Source organism: Camelus dromedarius, chromosome 19 (assembly GCF_036321535.1).
Source record: "Camelus dromedarius isolate mCamDro1 chromosome 19, mCamDro1.pat, whole genome shotgun sequence".
In the NCBI taxonomy this organism is placed as follows: Eukaryota; Metazoa; Chordata; class Mammalia; order Artiodactyla; family Camelidae; genus Camelus; species Camelus dromedarius.
This window is the reverse complement of record NC_087454.1, coordinates 27,390,532-27,407,667: the sequence shown is the minus strand read 5'-3', so window position 1 is coordinate 27,407,667 and position 17,136 is coordinate 27,390,532. Positions and strand designations below refer to the sequence as shown.

At 54.9% G+C, this 17,136-nt stretch overlaps 1 protein-coding gene across 8 annotated transcripts in view; it reads right to left on the bottom strand.

Annotated features, from left to right (window-relative positions):
• The window catches only part of FOXP4 (forkhead box P4), a 48,938-nt gene that overhangs the window by 17,841 nt on the left and 13,961 nt on the right, over positions 1–17,136 (bottom strand). For 5 of the 8 annotated variants that reach the window (XM_064476477.1, XM_064476480.1, XM_064476479.1 and 2 more), the window contains exons 2-4: positions 13,257–13,503; positions 12,099–12,197; positions 2,021–2,116 (exon numbers count right to left, since the gene is read on the bottom strand). In XM_064476477.1, the coding sequence (XP_064332547.1) occupies positions 2,021–2,116; positions 12,099–12,197; positions 13,257–13,487 (426 nt within the window). In that variant the 5' untranslated portion in view covers positions 13,488–13,503. The remainder of the gene's footprint in view (positions 1–2,020; positions 2,117–12,098; positions 12,198–13,256; positions 13,504–17,136) is intronic. The other 3 variants (XM_064476482.1, XM_064476483.1, XM_064476484.1) reach the window with 1 other exon arrangement.

The window sequence follows — 17,136 nt, the reverse complement described above, 5'->3', positions numbered from 1 at the left end:
TGTGAACTTGAGGGTGGGGATGAGACGCAAGTAAGGTATCCAGGGTTGGAGGAGGAAAAGGATCACCAGTTGGGGTTCCAGGTTCCTGGAGGAGTTCAGACACGACCCCAAGAAGCCCCAGCTCCCTGAGCCCAGAGAACCATCAGGCTAGGTCTCTGTACTGGGGACTGCTGTTCGCTACTACGGCCGCGTCATGGCACAGGCACGAAAGTGTGAATTCTGGAGCTAGTTGTTTGGGTTTAAATCCTGGCTCTGCCCCTTGTTAGCTGTGTGACTTTGGACAAGTTTCTTAACCTCTCTGGGCCTGAGTTGCCTCATTGGCAAAATGCGGCTAATAACAGCATCTATTCCCGAGGATGGTGAGGATAAAATGAGACATTTGTAAAGTACCTAGTGCCTGCCCCATGGTAAGCACTCTGCAAACGTCAGTTGTCAGTTTCAGAAGGACTGTTTGTCGACTGATCTCTCTCATTTTGTGGGGTGGCCTCCTAAGGCAGATTCCACAGCCTCCCTCCTTCCTCAGTTATTTCAGATCCTACCCTCATATCCAGCTGCAAAGCCCCTGATGCCTGATCTCAGTCCCTCTACCACCAAGCTCCTTCCCCCATACTTGGGTCAGCAGACCCGCTCTGGGTTGGGGAACATGCCTACTGTTCCCTAGACTAGCCCTCTCTGTTCTTGGAAGTGGGTACCACCCTGGGCCAAGGGTGGGAAAAACTCCCAACAGTAGCTCAAGGATCACTTCAGACCCAGGAAGTATTTGGGGACGGGGTGGGGGTTCCTAATTCAGAGACCCAGTCCTGACACCACGTGGGTGTGAGACCCTTCTATACTCTTCCAATTCAAGAACTTTCTCTTCTTCCCATTGGTGGCTTTCTGGATTCTGCCCTCCCCTCCTCCACCCAGGCCACTCCTCCCCTTTGCCCGACTCCTCCCCTTTGAGGCCTGCCTCATTAGGCTGGAGACTTTTAAAGAAGGCCACTGCTTCTTCAACTTCTTCAAAGCACTTTCTTGCAGAACGTAGGCTTGTTTTGCATAAAACCCAGAGATGCCCTCTGAGCCTCAGAGCACTGGACTCTGTCCTAGGACAAAACTCAGACCCGGGTCCTTCTCCGGGCGCCCTGCGCCCCACCCCCGCCCCGCTCCTTACTTCCCCCAGTCCCTCAGCACCCCATCCCCCAGGCTCCAGAGCTTCGCGCCCGGATCGCGCTCACTCTTCCTCCCTTAGATAAACTTCCTTTCAAAGCCTCGCTTAATCCTCTCCCCAATTCCAAGCCTCCCTCTCCTGCTGCGGGGAGGGTGGGGGAGAGCGAGGAAGCTCGGCTGCGGGCCGAGGGGGAGGGGAGGGGCTGCCCGTGGAGTTGTGACCCACCCCGACTCAGACTGCAATTCTCCCAAGTTCTTTGTGACACAAAAGGTAAACAGAAGGCCTGGCTCGCCCCCGTCCCCCACCCTCTCCTCCCCTCCCCCAGCCAGCCAGATGGGCCTGAGCGCTGGGGGGAAGGGAGTGGGGGAAAAAAGGGCAGATTGTGCAAAGGAAAACAAAAGAGACAGAGAGACATCAAGAGACAGGAAACGCGGGGAGACATACTTGGTGGGTGAGAGACGAAGAGGCGGGGATGTGGTGGCCTCAGCAAGGGAGAGAGCCTGGGAGGGGAGCAGAGAGGGACGGGCCTAGTGACCCACAGGGACTGAGAAACTGACAACTCAGAAGTGCCCGGGAGAGACCCTGAGGGCAGAGCCAGAGAAGAGGAAGCCGGCAGAGAAATGAGGGACTAAGGGCTGAGTCAGACTCAAACTCTGAGCAACAGACGCTGAGGCTCAGCGGAGAAAGGCCCAGCGGTCAGGTGCAGGCAGAGGCGGTGTTTCCCCACCACGTCCCACTGGAAAGCTGCTCCCTCCCTGGCACTGGGGATGGGCCAGAGCAATTCTCCAGCCTGTCCTTCCCCTCCCTCAGTGCCAAGCCCACCCTCCCGCCCCGGCCCCAGCCCCAGCCCAGCCCCAGGGGCGTCCTCCTCACCTGCACAGCAGAGGCCGACTGCTTGCTCTCATTATTCCCTGGGGAGCTCAGGCCCGAGGCTTGCTGCAGCAGGAACTGCCGGGCCACCTGGAGAGCCTGCAAGACAGGGGGAGTCAGTGCACCCAAAAAGGGGAGGTCAGGGTCGAAGGAAGGTCTTGGGGGTGAGTGAGAGGGTCACAGGGTCCACCTGCACTACGGGATAAGGATAAAGGTAGGAGTCACGGGAACAGTCAGGCTTCAGGGATCAGAGCCTACAGAGAGTCACTCTGGGACCTGGTGAAGTTTTGTTGGGACTCAATGGGGCAGCAAACGGAAGGGTCAGTGGTCAAGCAAGGACCACTGGTGAAAGGACAGCAGCGGACTCAGGGTATTAACAGGTACTATTTCTTGAGCATCTACTGTGTGTCAGGCACTTTATAGGCAAGATCTCATCTAATCCTCTCCCAGAGTGTGTGAGGCAGGGATTATCAGTTCCATTTTGCAGATGAGGAAACTGAGTCTCCAAGAAGTAACATGCCTAAACTCACACAGCTAGGAGGTGTTATGGCCAGTAAGCCTGGCTCCAAGGCCATCTGCCTCACTAGGTGGTCTGTCTGGGGGCTAAGAGAGTGCACTCACTTGGAGTCAGAGCACACGGGGGGGGGGGTAGTTGATGAGGGTGGAGTCTAAGGGTCTGAGCACTACATGGCTTTCTGAGCCTGGGGGAGTCTGGGCATGTGGCCTTATGGCACTGGTGGAGTTTGATTAAGTCCTGAAGGGTGTGTCACACCGCCCATAGTGGTCAGGGCTTGAAGGCCATGGTGGCTTAGACTGCACTCTGAGCTGGTATGGTCATGGGAATGGGAAGTGTATGGAGTTTGCAGAAGTACCTCCGGCCAGTTAGTGGGCATGGGAGGTGGGCAGATGGGCAGTGAGAGGTTGAGTAGGTCAAGTGGGAGGAGGCCTAGAAAGTTCTCTGTTAAGTTAGCCAAGCCCTCCATCCTCCCCACTCCAGGCCAGGGAGGGGGCTCAGAGGCAGGGGATGTGGGGACCTGTCCCGAATTTACAACCCAGGAGCACAAAACCTGTCTGCCTCCAGGTTCCTCAAGGACCCCGTTGGGGGCCAGAGCAGCTGTGTCCAGGCCTCTGACAGGGGGCTCTGGCATCAGGGGGACCGAGTTTGAGTCCCAGCTGTGCCACAGCGAACAGCAGTGTGGCCTTGGGCAAAGTTATTCCCCCTCTCTGTGCTTCAGGCTTCTGATCTGCAAAACTGGGCCACTCCCCACCTCCAGAATGCTAGCGGGGTTAAAGGACCAATGCTTGGCATTTAGTTGGCATTCGAAAAGTGTCTGCTCCCTTCCCTTCTCGTGAATCCTTCACCTCCTCTGGCCTCTCCCCAGCGCACCTATTAAATGAAACGTGCTACCTGCAACTCCCACTATCCCACCTCGAGCACCGGCAAGGTGGACCTGTGAGGTGGGACACGGATGCACTCCCACACCCCGCCACTCAGCAAACACTGCCGGGCCTGCTGTGTACCAAGCATATATACACATCCCCTTCACAGCTCTTTCATTGAATAGCTGAGCTTCCCTGAGGCTTAAGTCTAGTTTACCTTAGGATGGTAGTACCTAAATACACTCGCTGTGTCTATGGGACCGCGTCCCAGGCAGACCTGGGGTCCAGACCAGCATACTCCTCACCAGCCCCCGATCCTAGGCCTCCCTCACCCACCTCTTCCCAGGGACCTCACACCCTGCCTGTGTTTCTTCAAGATTCACATCAGAAAGTAGAAATCTGACCTTCTGAGTCAAAGGCCCTAAGAGGCTGTGGGAGGGGGTGCAGGGTGAGGAGAGGGAGGTGGCCAGGTGGTCATTTGGAACGGGCCTCTGCCTCTATGGGCCTCACTTTTAGGGAAACCCCTCTGGGTCTAATGACACAGGTTGGACAGATGCTCTTTGTCCTCTGAAGGTAGAGGTAAGGGACAGGGGTCAGAGGGCGAGGTGGGGGAAGAGGATGGCTTACAGGGGCTGGCCAGCCCAGGCAATCCACAGGGGACACTGGTTAGGGTAGGGAGAGGAAGCACCCTGGATCCCTAGCAGGGAGAAGGGAGACACCGGGGAGGGTTTTCCAGGGGACAGTGGGGGAGCCCCATGCAGTCTCCTGGTGAGGGGAGTGGCCTGGGGGAACTGTTACTTTGTGGTCCCCTGGAGCATGAAATGTACAAGATTTATAGGAAAAAATGACAGGGCCTTGCAGTCTCACTCCTGTGAGACCTCCCAGTGACAGGCCCTTGCCGCCCCGCCTCTCACTTTCCTGCCCATTAGACCAGATGACAGGGCACCAGGTGAGACCCTAGGCCTGGTCAGGCGGTCCCCTCCTCTGACCTCCCGCCTTCCTGCTTCCTATGTGCCAGGGACCCTGCTAGGTGCTGGAGATGCAGAGAAACAACGTGGCCCTGCCCCAGGGGCTCAGGGCCTGGTGCCGTGGGGATGTCTGTCAGAGACTGAGGCAGAGGTGAACACTGGCACCAGAGCCCAGATGAGGGACGACACTGACTGGAGGCCAGAAGGTCGGGCTCACCGGGTGGACGAGAACGGCGAAGGGTGTTTCAGGCACAATGACCCCCACACCACAGACGACAGAAATGGCTGGGGAGTCTGGGGAACTTGAAACCATTTCCAAGGGCAGAAAATCAAGTTGGGTTTAGGGCAAGTACCTGGAGAGGCTGGAGGAGCCCTAAGTCAAATCCTCCAGGCACTGCATTCATTCCTTCTTCACTCACTTGGATCACTCACATTCACAGCAGCCAGCCACGTACTGGCACTGTGCTTGGAGAAGACGGGGAGGTGACAGTGGGCAATGCACACTCTTTTCATATAATTTTCTTGCAGCCCAGCCTTGACCCAATTTGGGACTCGGTGCTACCTAGAGATCACCCTGTAGGTGCCCAGGGGTGGGGGTGATAGGCAGACTCTGGGTTTGGGGTCCAGATACCTCTGAGTCCCGGCCCCATTCCACCCCACTGAGGGGCCATTGCAATCTCATGCACAGCCTGGTGAGGCCTAGGAATGCGCCTTCCCCTAACTGGACTCTTGGGTGTTTTCAGCTGTCTGGATGTGAAAAGGAGGTGCAGTTGGTTGAAAAGTGGGGAGAAGATCAGAAAAAGAATCTCCAAAAGAAAAGTGGGCTCAGTTTCCCTTCCCTGAGGGCTAGAGATACCCAGATACAGCCTTGAGTGGTACGAGGCGTTTAGAGTCCCACCTGGGAGACGGCATCATGGGAAACCTGGGGGTAGGGAGGGGGCTCAGGGCAGAATGGGAAATGGGGAGCCATTTGGCCTTTTAAACCTCATTTTCCTCCTCCCTCCATCCATCAAACTGAAAACCAGCTCTGTGGGATCGGGAGTAAGGTCTAGCTTTTCTCTCAACAAGGCAGTACTGGTCCATTCAGTGCCTGGACCCTGGTCAAAGGGATCTGGATCCAAATCCTGGCTCCACCAAATACTGAGTGACCTTGTGTAAGTCACTTCACAGCTCTGAGCCTCAGTTTCTTCCTCTGTAAAATGGGAATAACCCTGCAGTCAGCTCACAGATTTGCTGTGAAGAATACACGGGACAATGTACGTGTACTCAGCACAGTGCTGGCTGAGTACAGGGGGTCAGGCACAGGGGGTCCTGGATAGACATTAGCTACTGTGATTGTGATTATTAATCTCTCACCTTCCCAGGCAGCTCCCAGTCATTTGTCCAGTGCCACCCAGTAGGACTTGTTAACCAATCTCTCTTCCATCTACACCCACCCCCATTCTCCCTCAAGCCTAAGAACTCAGTCTCACTAATGAAGCCTCACTCTCCTCCCCCCACCGCCCATTCAGAAGTCATTAGCAGGATCTCCACAATTAGGAACAAATGGCTTATAACGGATGGCATCCAGGGAGGGCAGCTGGGATGGAGGGGAGTGAAGCTAGCGCTTTGAGGGCAACAGGGAGCCGCTGTGAAAAGAAAAACAAGTCTTGGGGCAGAAGGATCTCTCATCTTCGGGGTGAGACCACACTCTCATTTCTGTCTTGGAGAATTCTGGGGAGGAGGCACCCTCTCCGTGGCGGCCAGGTGCGGGGCGTTTACTGGAGGATTCCCAGTCTATGCTGGGGCCCCAGCCTTACTCCGTGAGTGTTTGGGAAGGTGGGAATGTGATGTTCAGGGAGACAAGCTTGAAGGGCTGAACTTTTGAGAACAGAGGAGCAGAATCACACAGATCGCAGACGTGGTGAACTGGGGTACTGGAGGGCAACTAGTTTAGTGTTTTCCAAATTGCTGGTCATGATCCAATGGTGGGTCAAAATATCAACTTAGAAGGTAAAAAAAAAAAAAGGAAAAATACACACAGGCACACACATACGTGAAAAATATCAGAATTATTAAGTAAGCATAAGCATTGTTTCATGCAAATCTGTGTGCTGGGGCCCCAAGTAAAAGGGATTTCTTACTGTAGACTCAAGCAAAAAGGTTTGTGAAACACTGATCTAGCTCACTTTACAGATCAAGAAACAGAGATACGGAGAGGGGCAGGGACGTGCCCAAAGTCACACAGTGGCAGAAGCAGAACCTGAATCCCCGGGCCTGACCCAGGGCTCTGCACAGGGAAGAGGAGCGGCTGGGAGCTGGGTAAGCAGGATGGAGGACCCCCAGCAAATTCCAGCTTAATTCAGACTGTGGTGAAGGGCAGCCAACATAAATCAAACCCAAACTTCTTTTGTGTGAATCTAGCTAATTTTGGCAAAACTGGGATCGCAACTGTCTTGATAATTAATTTCAGCTGGGGGCTGGCTAGACTTAGAGGAAGGGACACTAGGAGGGTGTTTTGGGGGCTGGCCCATCCCAAACCCGAAAAGCACTCCCAGGAAGGCCCATCACCTGCCCCCCAGAAGATGACTTTTGATTCATTTATCTAGAATTCAGTCGGTATCCATGGAGCTCCACAGGGCACTTGCACTGTCCTAGACACTGGGGACACGCTGTATTGGCTTTAACGGGGCTCACATTGTAGGGGGATGAGACAGATGCTAAGACAGAGAGAGAAGCAAGCTGGGAGCCGGTGGTAAGCGTTCTATAGCTGATGGCTGGCTGGGTACTTAGGCTGTGTGGCCAGGGAAGTCCTCTCCTAGGACACATTTAGGATGCGGGGCCACTCTTTCAGGAGAAGGTATTCATGATGGAGGAAGGAGCTGGTGCCAGAGCCCGGAGGTGGGTATAAGCTTGGTGCATTATGAACCAAAAAGGCCAGTGTGGCCAAGCTGAGTGGCCTGAGAGGAAGTCCTAGAGGTGACCAGCGGCCAGACTACAGGGACAGTCGCTTTTTATTGCATTCTACATTTGGGGAAGAAAGGCTGGAGGCTTTTAAGCAGGAAGTGATACAATCTCTGAGGGTAGATACCTAACCCACTGCTAGTAAATAGTAGGTGCTTAATAAGTACTCATTGACTTGAATTAAACAGGAAACATCGCTCCATCTACCCCTTGAAATACAGGTCCTCTGGGACCAGAGGGAAGGGGTGCAGGGAGAAGGGTCAGAGGTCAGTGGCCCCAACCACTGAGGGTACTGACCTGGGGGGATCCAGGTTCTCCACCAGCAAGGCTTTGTCCTCCAGCAAAGAGACATAAAAATGAAATTACACAGAGAAGGTGGGGCAAGGAGGATGGGGGAGAGACCATAAAACCCCCGAAGTGATTCTACACCTTTTTCCCTTGGAAAAAAAAAAAAAAGCTTTTTGGAAAAGGCTGTAAATTTTTTTTACACCAACCTCGTAAAAATGACATCGGCGCATTCTCAAATTAGAACCATTAAAATGAAAACCAGCAACACACAGATACAGACGGGCCCACGTGGGTGGGAGGCGCACAGCCTGGCTGCAGAGCCCGGTTTCAGGACCCCTTCCCCGCCAAGCATCTTGAAAATGCGTCCTGTCCACAAAAGAGAATTAACAAATGAACCCAACAGTGCTGAAAAGGGCAAGGCCCTCCTGAAAGGCTCCTTCCTCCCTCCCTGCACGCCTCCAGTGGTGCTGATGTAGCCTCAGGTTCTCCAGCCCCTTTGGGGCCAAAACCAGCTCCACCAGTAGGCATAGCAGTGGCATCTGGGAAGGAGCTGAAATAGTGCGGGGAGGGGGGCCTGTACTTCCCCGTGGGTCCCCTTCCTCGCTGCTTACCACACTGCTTGGAAACACTCCTCCCTGATGCATCCTGGTAACTGGAGTTCTCGGGGAAGGGGGTCTATTCCCAGGTCTGGGTTCAGAGCCACCATCAACCCAGCCACTGCCCTCACAGTAGTCTCTTCCGCAAGGGGTTGTAAATGTGGGATTTAGAGTGGGGGCTGGGTGGGGCATGCAGTTCCCTCCCCACAGGCTCCCACTGGGGCTCCTAAGAATGAAGGCACTCTCAGGAGAAAACCTAGCTCCCCCACTAAGGGGTGGTCTTGGGGTGTGACCCACCCCACTTCAATCCTTACCCCTCAGAAGAGGAAACATTCACCCTCACTTCCCCAAATTCTCCCTTCTGTCCCCAAACTCCTATCAGTAAGGACAAGAACTCTGGTATAAAAAGAGAGTGAGAGAGGGGATGTCAGAATTCCCCATCAAAAGGGAAGCCCAGGGGTAGAATGGGCTGACTCCCTCCAGAGACCCTGGGCCCCTCCTCTACCTTTCTCTCCTCTCTTAGGGAAACTTCCTTTTTTGTTAGACTAGGAGGCAGACACACAAAACAAGATGTCTTTGGCTTAGTAACCCAGGAGGGGTACAAGAAGGGGGATAGGTGCCCTCCCCTGACAAATCCACTCACAACCCTGCCCTGGTCCCTGTCCTACCCAGCCCCGCCTCTCACCCACCCTCTAGTCCCAGACAGAGGAGGGAGCGGGGAGTTTCTAACGCTACCCCACAGCTGTTGGAGAGTCAGGGACTTAACGGAGGTGAAGTTTCTAAGTCTGCCCTCTGAGGAGTTCGGGGCCCCATCTCTCCCTCCAGGCCAACACCTCCTGGGGAGGGGCTCATTCGACAAAAACAAAAGGAGAGTCTGGAAGGTGTGGGACCAGAGATGAAAGAGCAGAATGTGGGGCAGGAGGGTGGGAGTCTCAGAGACTGAAGAAATGCGCTCCAGACATGAAGACGAAAGACAACTGTTGACAGCGTGTGTGCAGTGGAGGGGGTGTCTGTGCTAATTCCCCTCTGAAGACCTCCCCCATCTCCTTGGCTGGGGCCGAGGAGAGCCAGATGGGGGAGGAAAACAAAAATCTCTTCCATTCTTCCTTTCCCCCATCGCCCAACTCCCCGACACTCCCCGACACCCCCCCATCTCTATGGAGCAGGGTGATTAAAAGCCCATCAATTGCAGAGCCCCCCAACCACTTTGAACCTCCTCACAGGATGTGAACAGGGCGGGATTTGGCCCTGGTTGCCATGGCAACTGTGGTGGGAGTTCCCAGACGCTAGGCAACCCTCCCGTGACCCTCGCTGACCTGTCACCCCCGCAACCTGAGGACAATAGGAGTGCAGGCTCTGGAGGCCCAGGACGCCTTTCAGCCCAGCCGCCAGCAGCTCTGCCCGCCCCCACCCCGCCTGGCCCAGTCCTCCTGGCCCCAAGTCCAGCGAGCATTCAGCTTGGTCCCCAAGACCTCCCTAGGCCCTCCGCCTCACCTCCCCAAAGCCGGCACACGCCTCTCCCAGCCCTGGCTGCCCCCGGCCAGGGAGCGCAAAGGGTACTTGTGGAGTCCCTGGGGAAGGCCCTTCACACTAGGAACATTTTCATACGGTGAAATCAGATCAGGTTAAAATGCAAGGACAACCTTCCAAGAAAAGAGTGATCATAAAGGAGAAATACGGGGAGGTGCTGAGGAAGGGGACTTTTTTTTGGTGAAAGAAGGGAGGGGATTGACGGGCGGCTGGCAGTCCTGCTGGGTCTGGAGCATTCTTTAACAGCAGCTAGAGATCACCAACTCCAGCTGGCCAGCAGGGTGTATGTTTGCCTTGTGAATGTTACGTTCCAGGGCCCTCAGCAGCCCCCATACTTCTTCTCAGGATAGATTCTCCATGAGGCGGGAGACCAGGTGAGGTGGTACTGCATTGTCACTACCAAAAGCGGGGCTGGAAGGAGGGAGCGGGAAGCTGGGACCTTGACTGCTAAAACAGGGCAGCCAGACAGGGACCCTCCTCTAGTCAGACTGGGCCTGGCAGCTGGCCGTCCACCCACCCCTGCCTCTGTTTAAACAAGCTCCCGGACTGCTGTTGCGTGGAAACAGGCGCCTGCTCTTGTTCCAAAGTGACGTGGCTGCCCTCTTCAGCACTGTTTGTTTCAGCCTAAAGTCCTGTCACCAGCCTGACTTCTGACTCGCCCCGTTCCTCTCTCTCTCTCCTCTGTCAACTCATTACTCCCAAAGGCCAAGACTGCATTTCCAGGGCTTGTTTATCCAGAGCAGAGGGGCAGGGACCAACAGACCGACAGATGGACAGAGGAAGAGGGGCTTCAAGAGCCATGTGGACACAAGGAGGTGGGACCAGGGCAGCGCCCCGCAGACCCACTCCCTCTCTCTGCCTCTGTAGTGGCCTCTAGGGCTGCAGGCAGTGCGGCTTCCGGTGGTTTGTTTTAAGAGCACTTTGGGGTTGGGAGGCAGTGCTCTCAGTCACTCCCAGCAGTCATTTATTTAGCACCTACTAGGTGCCAGGCCTTGCTCCCTCCGGTTCCCTTGGGGACTGTGAGTGTGGTGGGAGCTGAGCCCTGGACTAGGAGTCTGGACACCTATGGTCTAGCTGTAGCCTTTCCTGGGTCAACTGGACAAGTCAGTGCCACCTCTGGCTGCCCCTCATCTGCAACATGGGACTACTGATACCCATCTCCCAGGGACAGTGAGGTGATTAAGTGACACAGCCTACGTGGATGACCCAAAGCACCTAACAGAGGTGAGGTATTTATTTGTCCTCGAAGGACTTCCTGGTTGGGGCTGAGAGGGAGGAGGCGCCCCTTGGGCCAGGCTCTCTTTCCTCTAGTCTCTCTACCCCACAGAGTCAGAGACATTTTTTTCTTGGGGTGGGGGGTGGGGTGGTTCCAGAAAGTGTTACCCTGAAGCTTCCCTTAAAGCCTCACTCATATACTGGAGATTGAAGGATGGCCCACAGACTGTTTCCTTTTAATTGAACATTTTGTAATTTTAATTTTGCAGGGTTCTTTTCATAGTATGGAGCCAAGAAGACCTTTTTAAAGTCTCAAATATTTTCCTTGGCCCCGGGTACTACGCCCATCGTGAGCCCAAATGGATAAAACAGCCCTCCCTCTGCCTGCCTCCAAGTCTCCACCCCAGTTTATTTGTGAAACAGATACAGGATTTTCCAGGACTTTGGGATATTCACCAAAACAAACAGGGATAACTGAAACGTGGAATAGAGATGGTAAAACACAGCTTGAGTGCAATTCAGAACAGAGATACCTGATCGGTACAGACGGTTCTGTCTCTCCCCACCCATCTCCCCACTTACCTGATATCTGTGTCCACTTTTCCCTTTAAATAATTTTTTAAAAGAAACTTTCCAGTTTCAGGATTCCTCCCCAGCCCTCCCCCCACATTCAAAATTTTTCATAGCTGTCTACCTAGAGGTGCAGGAAGGGAAGAGTTTTCACCCATAAAAAAATGGGAGCCCTTGGAGATTTCTGGTGAGGTGTGTTTTGTTGTTATTTTGATAAAGGGTAGGGGTTCTGCCCGTTGAGCTTCTGTCCACAGTATATGGCACATACTCTGTGGGTCTCTTCCCCCTGAGAACCTGCTTAGGAGGGTTTGGAAGATGCCAGCAAACTCCTAAGGACCATCTCCCTGGGGAAAGGAGACAGACCCTTTCTGCTCAAGCTTCCAGTGTTTGCAAGAGGAAGTGATTTTTTAAAGTTCTCAGTTCTGTTCACATCCATACTGACCCGTCATTGTGTATAGGGATTTCATACCCAAACTGTATCTGACCCTAACAACCCCTGTACTTCAGGTGCCAAGAGACCAAGGATTGGCCTCAGGGAAGCCCAGTCCTGGCCAAGGTTGACTGCTGATAAGAGGCAGGCTGGGGCTTCACCTGGGTTTGTTCAGTTCCTGAGTTAGTGTTGGCTGACCAGCTCAGTGCAGAGTGCAGGTGCCGGGCTTCTGATGGTGCTGCTTTCAGTCTGACCTGTAGCTGTGAGAGTGGTGGGAAAGCGTCCCTTAGCAGCTATGGAGTGAGGGGAGGAGCCCCAGGGTAAACCTGGGAGAGAGCATGAGGGCAGCATGAGCACACACATAGGTGCACACGAGGCAGGGGTGGGGCACGGGCGGGGAGGTACATGCAGGACCCAACTTTTCTGCATTCTCAGCAGAGCCCCCAAGGGGCAGTACCACCAGCAGTGATTCGAGGAGCAGAGTCAAATAAGACAAGGAGCATCACAAGGCCAGGGCAGGCTGGGCCGGTTCTCCTGAACTTGTCAAGCATGATTCTGTCTTTTTCCCAGGTGGGGCGGGGACCTGGGGCCCCTGCTCTGTCATAACCCAACTAGGCTCCCCACCCTAAGGCCTCTAGATCCTCAGAAAGGCTCATCTTAAGCTCCTGAACTCTGCAGTTTAGGGTGGGAATGATGGAGGGGAGAGAGGGAGTGGGGCACAGACAGGGGTTCCCAATCTGAGCCCTAAAAATGGAGGCCTGCCTCTGCCTACTGCTCTTGGCCTTTCCCCAGCTGCATTGACTCCGGTGCCTGGAAGTTTAATCTCTTCACAGCTTGGATCAGGGGCCCAGGCAGAGGTGGAGGTGGGGAATGTTTTACAATACAAATAAAGTGAAGAAACCACTGTGTGCACAGTCCCCCTCCCCCAAAGAGCACACACCTAGAGCAGGGTCTCCCTCCCCCAGCCCTGTTTGTTAACTTCGCCAGTGTGCAGACGGGAGAGCCCAGGTGCCCAGCCACCCAAGACACACACCCTCAAGCCTGCTGCCTGGGCGTCCGTCTGCCCTTGTGGGCATTTCTGAGACTCTTCTAAGCTCCGCAATCTCAGGGCCCCCCAGCCCCATTTCTCTTTCTGGGGGTGCTGCTCTCCGCACTGCCTTAAGGCGACCATTAGAATGGGAGGGCACAGAGGGGCTCCCATGTTAAAGTGAAGCGCTCGGCAGGGAGCAGTGGCCCCCAGGTGGCCAGGATGTAGTGGGAAGAGGCCTGGCGCCCCCTCTCCCCATCCTGGGGGGCTGGGGAGGGGCGCCAGCTCCTACCTGTTGCTGCTGAAAGTGCAGCAGCTCCGCAGGGCTCATCTCGCCGTTGCTGTCTGCGCTGGCCGCCGCGTCCCTGCCGTCCCTGCCCGCACCGCCTCCGGCAGTGCCCGCAGCCCCAGCCCCGCCACCGCCGCTGCTGCCGCCGCCATCGGCCTGCCCAGAGAGGCTGCCCACACCGTTCTGACCAGACGGAGCCGACCTGATTGTCTCCGAGGCGGATTCCACCATCATGTCGCTCTATCGGGACCTGGAGGGGGAGGAGAGACACGGGGGAGGGGCTGAGACTCGAGGCTGGACGGGCAGGGCAGGTTCCAACCCAGGCAGCAAGCCCCCAAACAACACAAGCACTACCACCTAACACCCCTCCTCAAGTCCTGGGGTGTCTTCTCCTCCCTCTCAACTTCCTGGAGACAGATCCTGAGACCCCTGTTGGGGTGCAGCCCCTCCTAATGTCACTCTCCCCACAGGCCCGGGCAAGGGGCAGCTCCAGAAAGAGGCTGAGGCCACCCCATGGCCCTCCTCCCCAACATTTCCTCGATTTCCAGACTTCCAGATCTCAGCAGGAAAGGGGAGGAAGCAAGCCACATCCACCGACACCCCACACACTAGGGTCCTAAACCTGTCCGGGCCTCTCGGCATAGGGGAGAGGAGAGAAGGACCAGGTGAGGGTCTTGTAAGGACTTAAAAGCGGATGAGCTACTCACTGGGGACCATCATATTGCCATTCCCCCCAACACCTGTAATGGTCTTTGTATTTATTCCCTTGTAGACGGAGAGTTCCCTCAGGGCAGGGCCTCCTTCCTGGCGACACAGCAAAAACAGCTGCCATGTGCCCGCCATGTGCCCAGCACCTAGTTGGAGCCAGACCCTCAGCTGGGCCTAGAGCCATGCTAGGAAGGCAGCCAATGGTCCCACTTCTCTGACCTTCCATTTTAAAGCCCTTAGCCTAGCACCTGGCCCAAAGCAGACACTCAGTAACATTTATTGTCTCTGTAGGCACCAAGATCCCTTCATACGAGAATTGTGGGACATAGTTATCGTCCTGATTTTACAGACGGGAGACTGAGGGTCAGAGAGTTAGAGGGTTTACCCAGGTCAGAGTCAAGACCTGAATCCTGTATCTTCCTCCACCTCCCCCAATGGCTTCCCAAGGAGTGGCTGAGACATCCTCAGGAAGAAAGAGGCTATGCCTGGGATGGCTGTGGTTTGTAAGAAGAAGGCGGCCTGAACTTCCTTCTCCAACTGACAGAGGTTGCACTATCTCAGGGGCCTGTGCACACAGACTGTGATGCAGATGGGGGACTTCAGTATGCTGAGCTGTTCTCACAGTCTGGGGTCTCTACTTATCCCCAAAGCCACAACTCCTTGAGAGGAACATAGATTTCAGCCAAACAGGACATGGTTGGTATCCGCCACTGATCTTTGACATGAGTCTTAAACTCCCTAAACCTCAGTATCTTTGTTTGTAGAAATAATTAATTGCAGCCTCTCAGAGTCTTGTGAGGAGTAAATAAAATAGCACACACAAAGCACCTAGCAGAGTAAGTGCCAATAATGACCATTCCCTTCTCCATCTGCCCTGTATGTAAGGGTGAAGACCCTAGGCTCAGAGAGGTCAGACCTGGTCTGGGTCACACAGCGATCAGAAGGTGGAAGCCAGCCAGGGTTCTTTCCTCCTTTGATTCCCTTTTGGCCTCGGCAGACCCCACAACCACATGGTGTCTCTGACTCAATAAATAGGTGGAGGAGGGCCTTAATAGGTAGTAGATTAGAAGAACTGCTGGAAGAGATTGGATTATTTCTTTAGTTCCTTTTCCAAGGTAGCAGCTCCCAATTTCTCTTTCATTCTGGAAGAGCTCTTTCTCCTTGCTCTACTGGGCCACTTGCTCTGATTTTGTCCCTGCTATTAGCAGAACAGGGAGGACAGTGAGGGTATCAAGGCAGGGAAGGGGGTTGGGGGACAGAGCACGGCTAAGGGCCCCTGGGGAGCCCATCAGTTTACACGGGTGCCACACTACACTGCTCTTATGACTCTAGGTGTCTCCGTCCTAGTGGTTCTGTGTGGCCTCCTGCTGGCGCGTCCCATGTTTGTGCATTTCTCTGTGTGTTCCTAAGGGCTTGTCCCTCCCCTGCCCCCAGCTGCTGCTCCCAATCCTGGGTTCTGAAAGGAGCTGGGCCAGGGGCAAAGGCAAGGTTGGAGGTGACGGTTCGGAAGAGATTGAGTACTTGGGTCTCAGGCCTTAATGGCCATATCAGCCCGAGGGCCAGTGGCTGCCAAATGATGGATGGGGTGGGCACCATCCTCCACCAGCCAGAGCACAGGGCTCCAGCCCCCTCCCCACAACCACCCACCCCAATCCCTCCCAGCAGCCTACAGAGCATCTTCCCTCATTCTGGCCTGGGCTCCAGCTACATGAGGTGGGTGGGGAGACAGCAGAGACGGCTCTGCTCTCCCTCTGCCCGACACTGGCCCTGCTGGGGGTGGAGAGCAGCTGCCTCCCTGATTCCAAGGGGAGCTTCCCAGAGATCTGAGAACTCCTGGGCCTCAGGGGACAAAGACCAGAGCCTCAGGGGTGTGTGCGCACAGGAGAAAGGAGAAAGAATCAAGCAGTTTCTTCCCTGGAGTAAGGAGAATGCTCCCTCCACCCCTTTCAAACACACACACCATAAAGTTGATCAGACAGCAAGTTTGAAAAAAGGGAGAAAAAAAGGAAGAAGGATGCAAACAGAGGTATCCTTTTCTTTTCTTTTTATTGGGGGGGTGTGTTGTACAGAGCGACACCCAGTGAACAACATAATTGCCACAACGTGGCAGTAATAATAGCTATTCAAGGGCCGATCATTCATATTAAACAGGGTGAAGCAAGCCTCTCATTTGCATGCTTGAGATTACATGCATTTGAAAAGTCATTTCCGAAGGGTGTATGAATGGCATTAATTCCCATGTGGCTCGCTGCTCTGCCCCCTCCCGGGGCCTTCACCTCCTCCCCTGTTCCTGCCCGCCCACCAACACCCATCCAAACCTGCCAGGCATCTCCACACCCTCACCTCTGCCCTGAGACACCTGCCTTCCCTAGGATGAGCACACTGGCAGCCTCACACCTCCTGCTCAGCTCTCCACCAGGTGTTGCAATAGCACTGGGGTGTTCCCTGCACCGTGCTGAGCAGACTATGGGTGCCTAGGGCCCAGCCAGCTAGGGATGGGGCGGGGTAGGGTGCTGGAGGCAGGCTTTGATATCAGTGCCCTGCACCCACAAGGGTGTGGGGTCTCAGGGAGAAAGCCAGTGTCTGTGGGAACCTGGACTCTGGCTAGGGAAGGCAGGGGCCTGGGTGTTGGGGCCTAGGCTCAGCCACAACCAGCTGTGGATGCTTTGCCTTCCTGCTTCTCTGGGCTTCAATTTCCCCATCTGTACATAGAGAGGTGGTCTTGAAGATCTCTTCTGACTTGGAAGCTCCAGGAGCAAAACTCCCTTGTCACATGAAGCCAGTGTTCTAGTGGCTGGTGGGAGCCACTGAGGGTCCATTTGAGTCACAGCTGTCATCCCTTTCCCAAAGGGATATGCAGACCTCAAATTTCCCAATGCAGACCAGGGCGGCCTGCTCTGGTACTAGGGGGAATCCTCCAAGAGCCCCCTCCCCATTCACTCCTGCCCTTCCGCCTCTCTCCGGATACTCTTGCCTTCCCAATCTCCACTCGTCCCTTAGTCACCCATCTCCTCAGCAAAGAGCTGCTGAAGGCCTGCAGAAGAGGAAAGACGCTCTGGGAATTAGACCATCTGTTTCCCAGGGCCAGCTGTGTGGCCCTGGGCAAGTCACTGGATTGCTTTCTTCCTTCATTCGGACCGGTAAGGAGAGGAAATCAGGTCTTTCTAGGATTCAC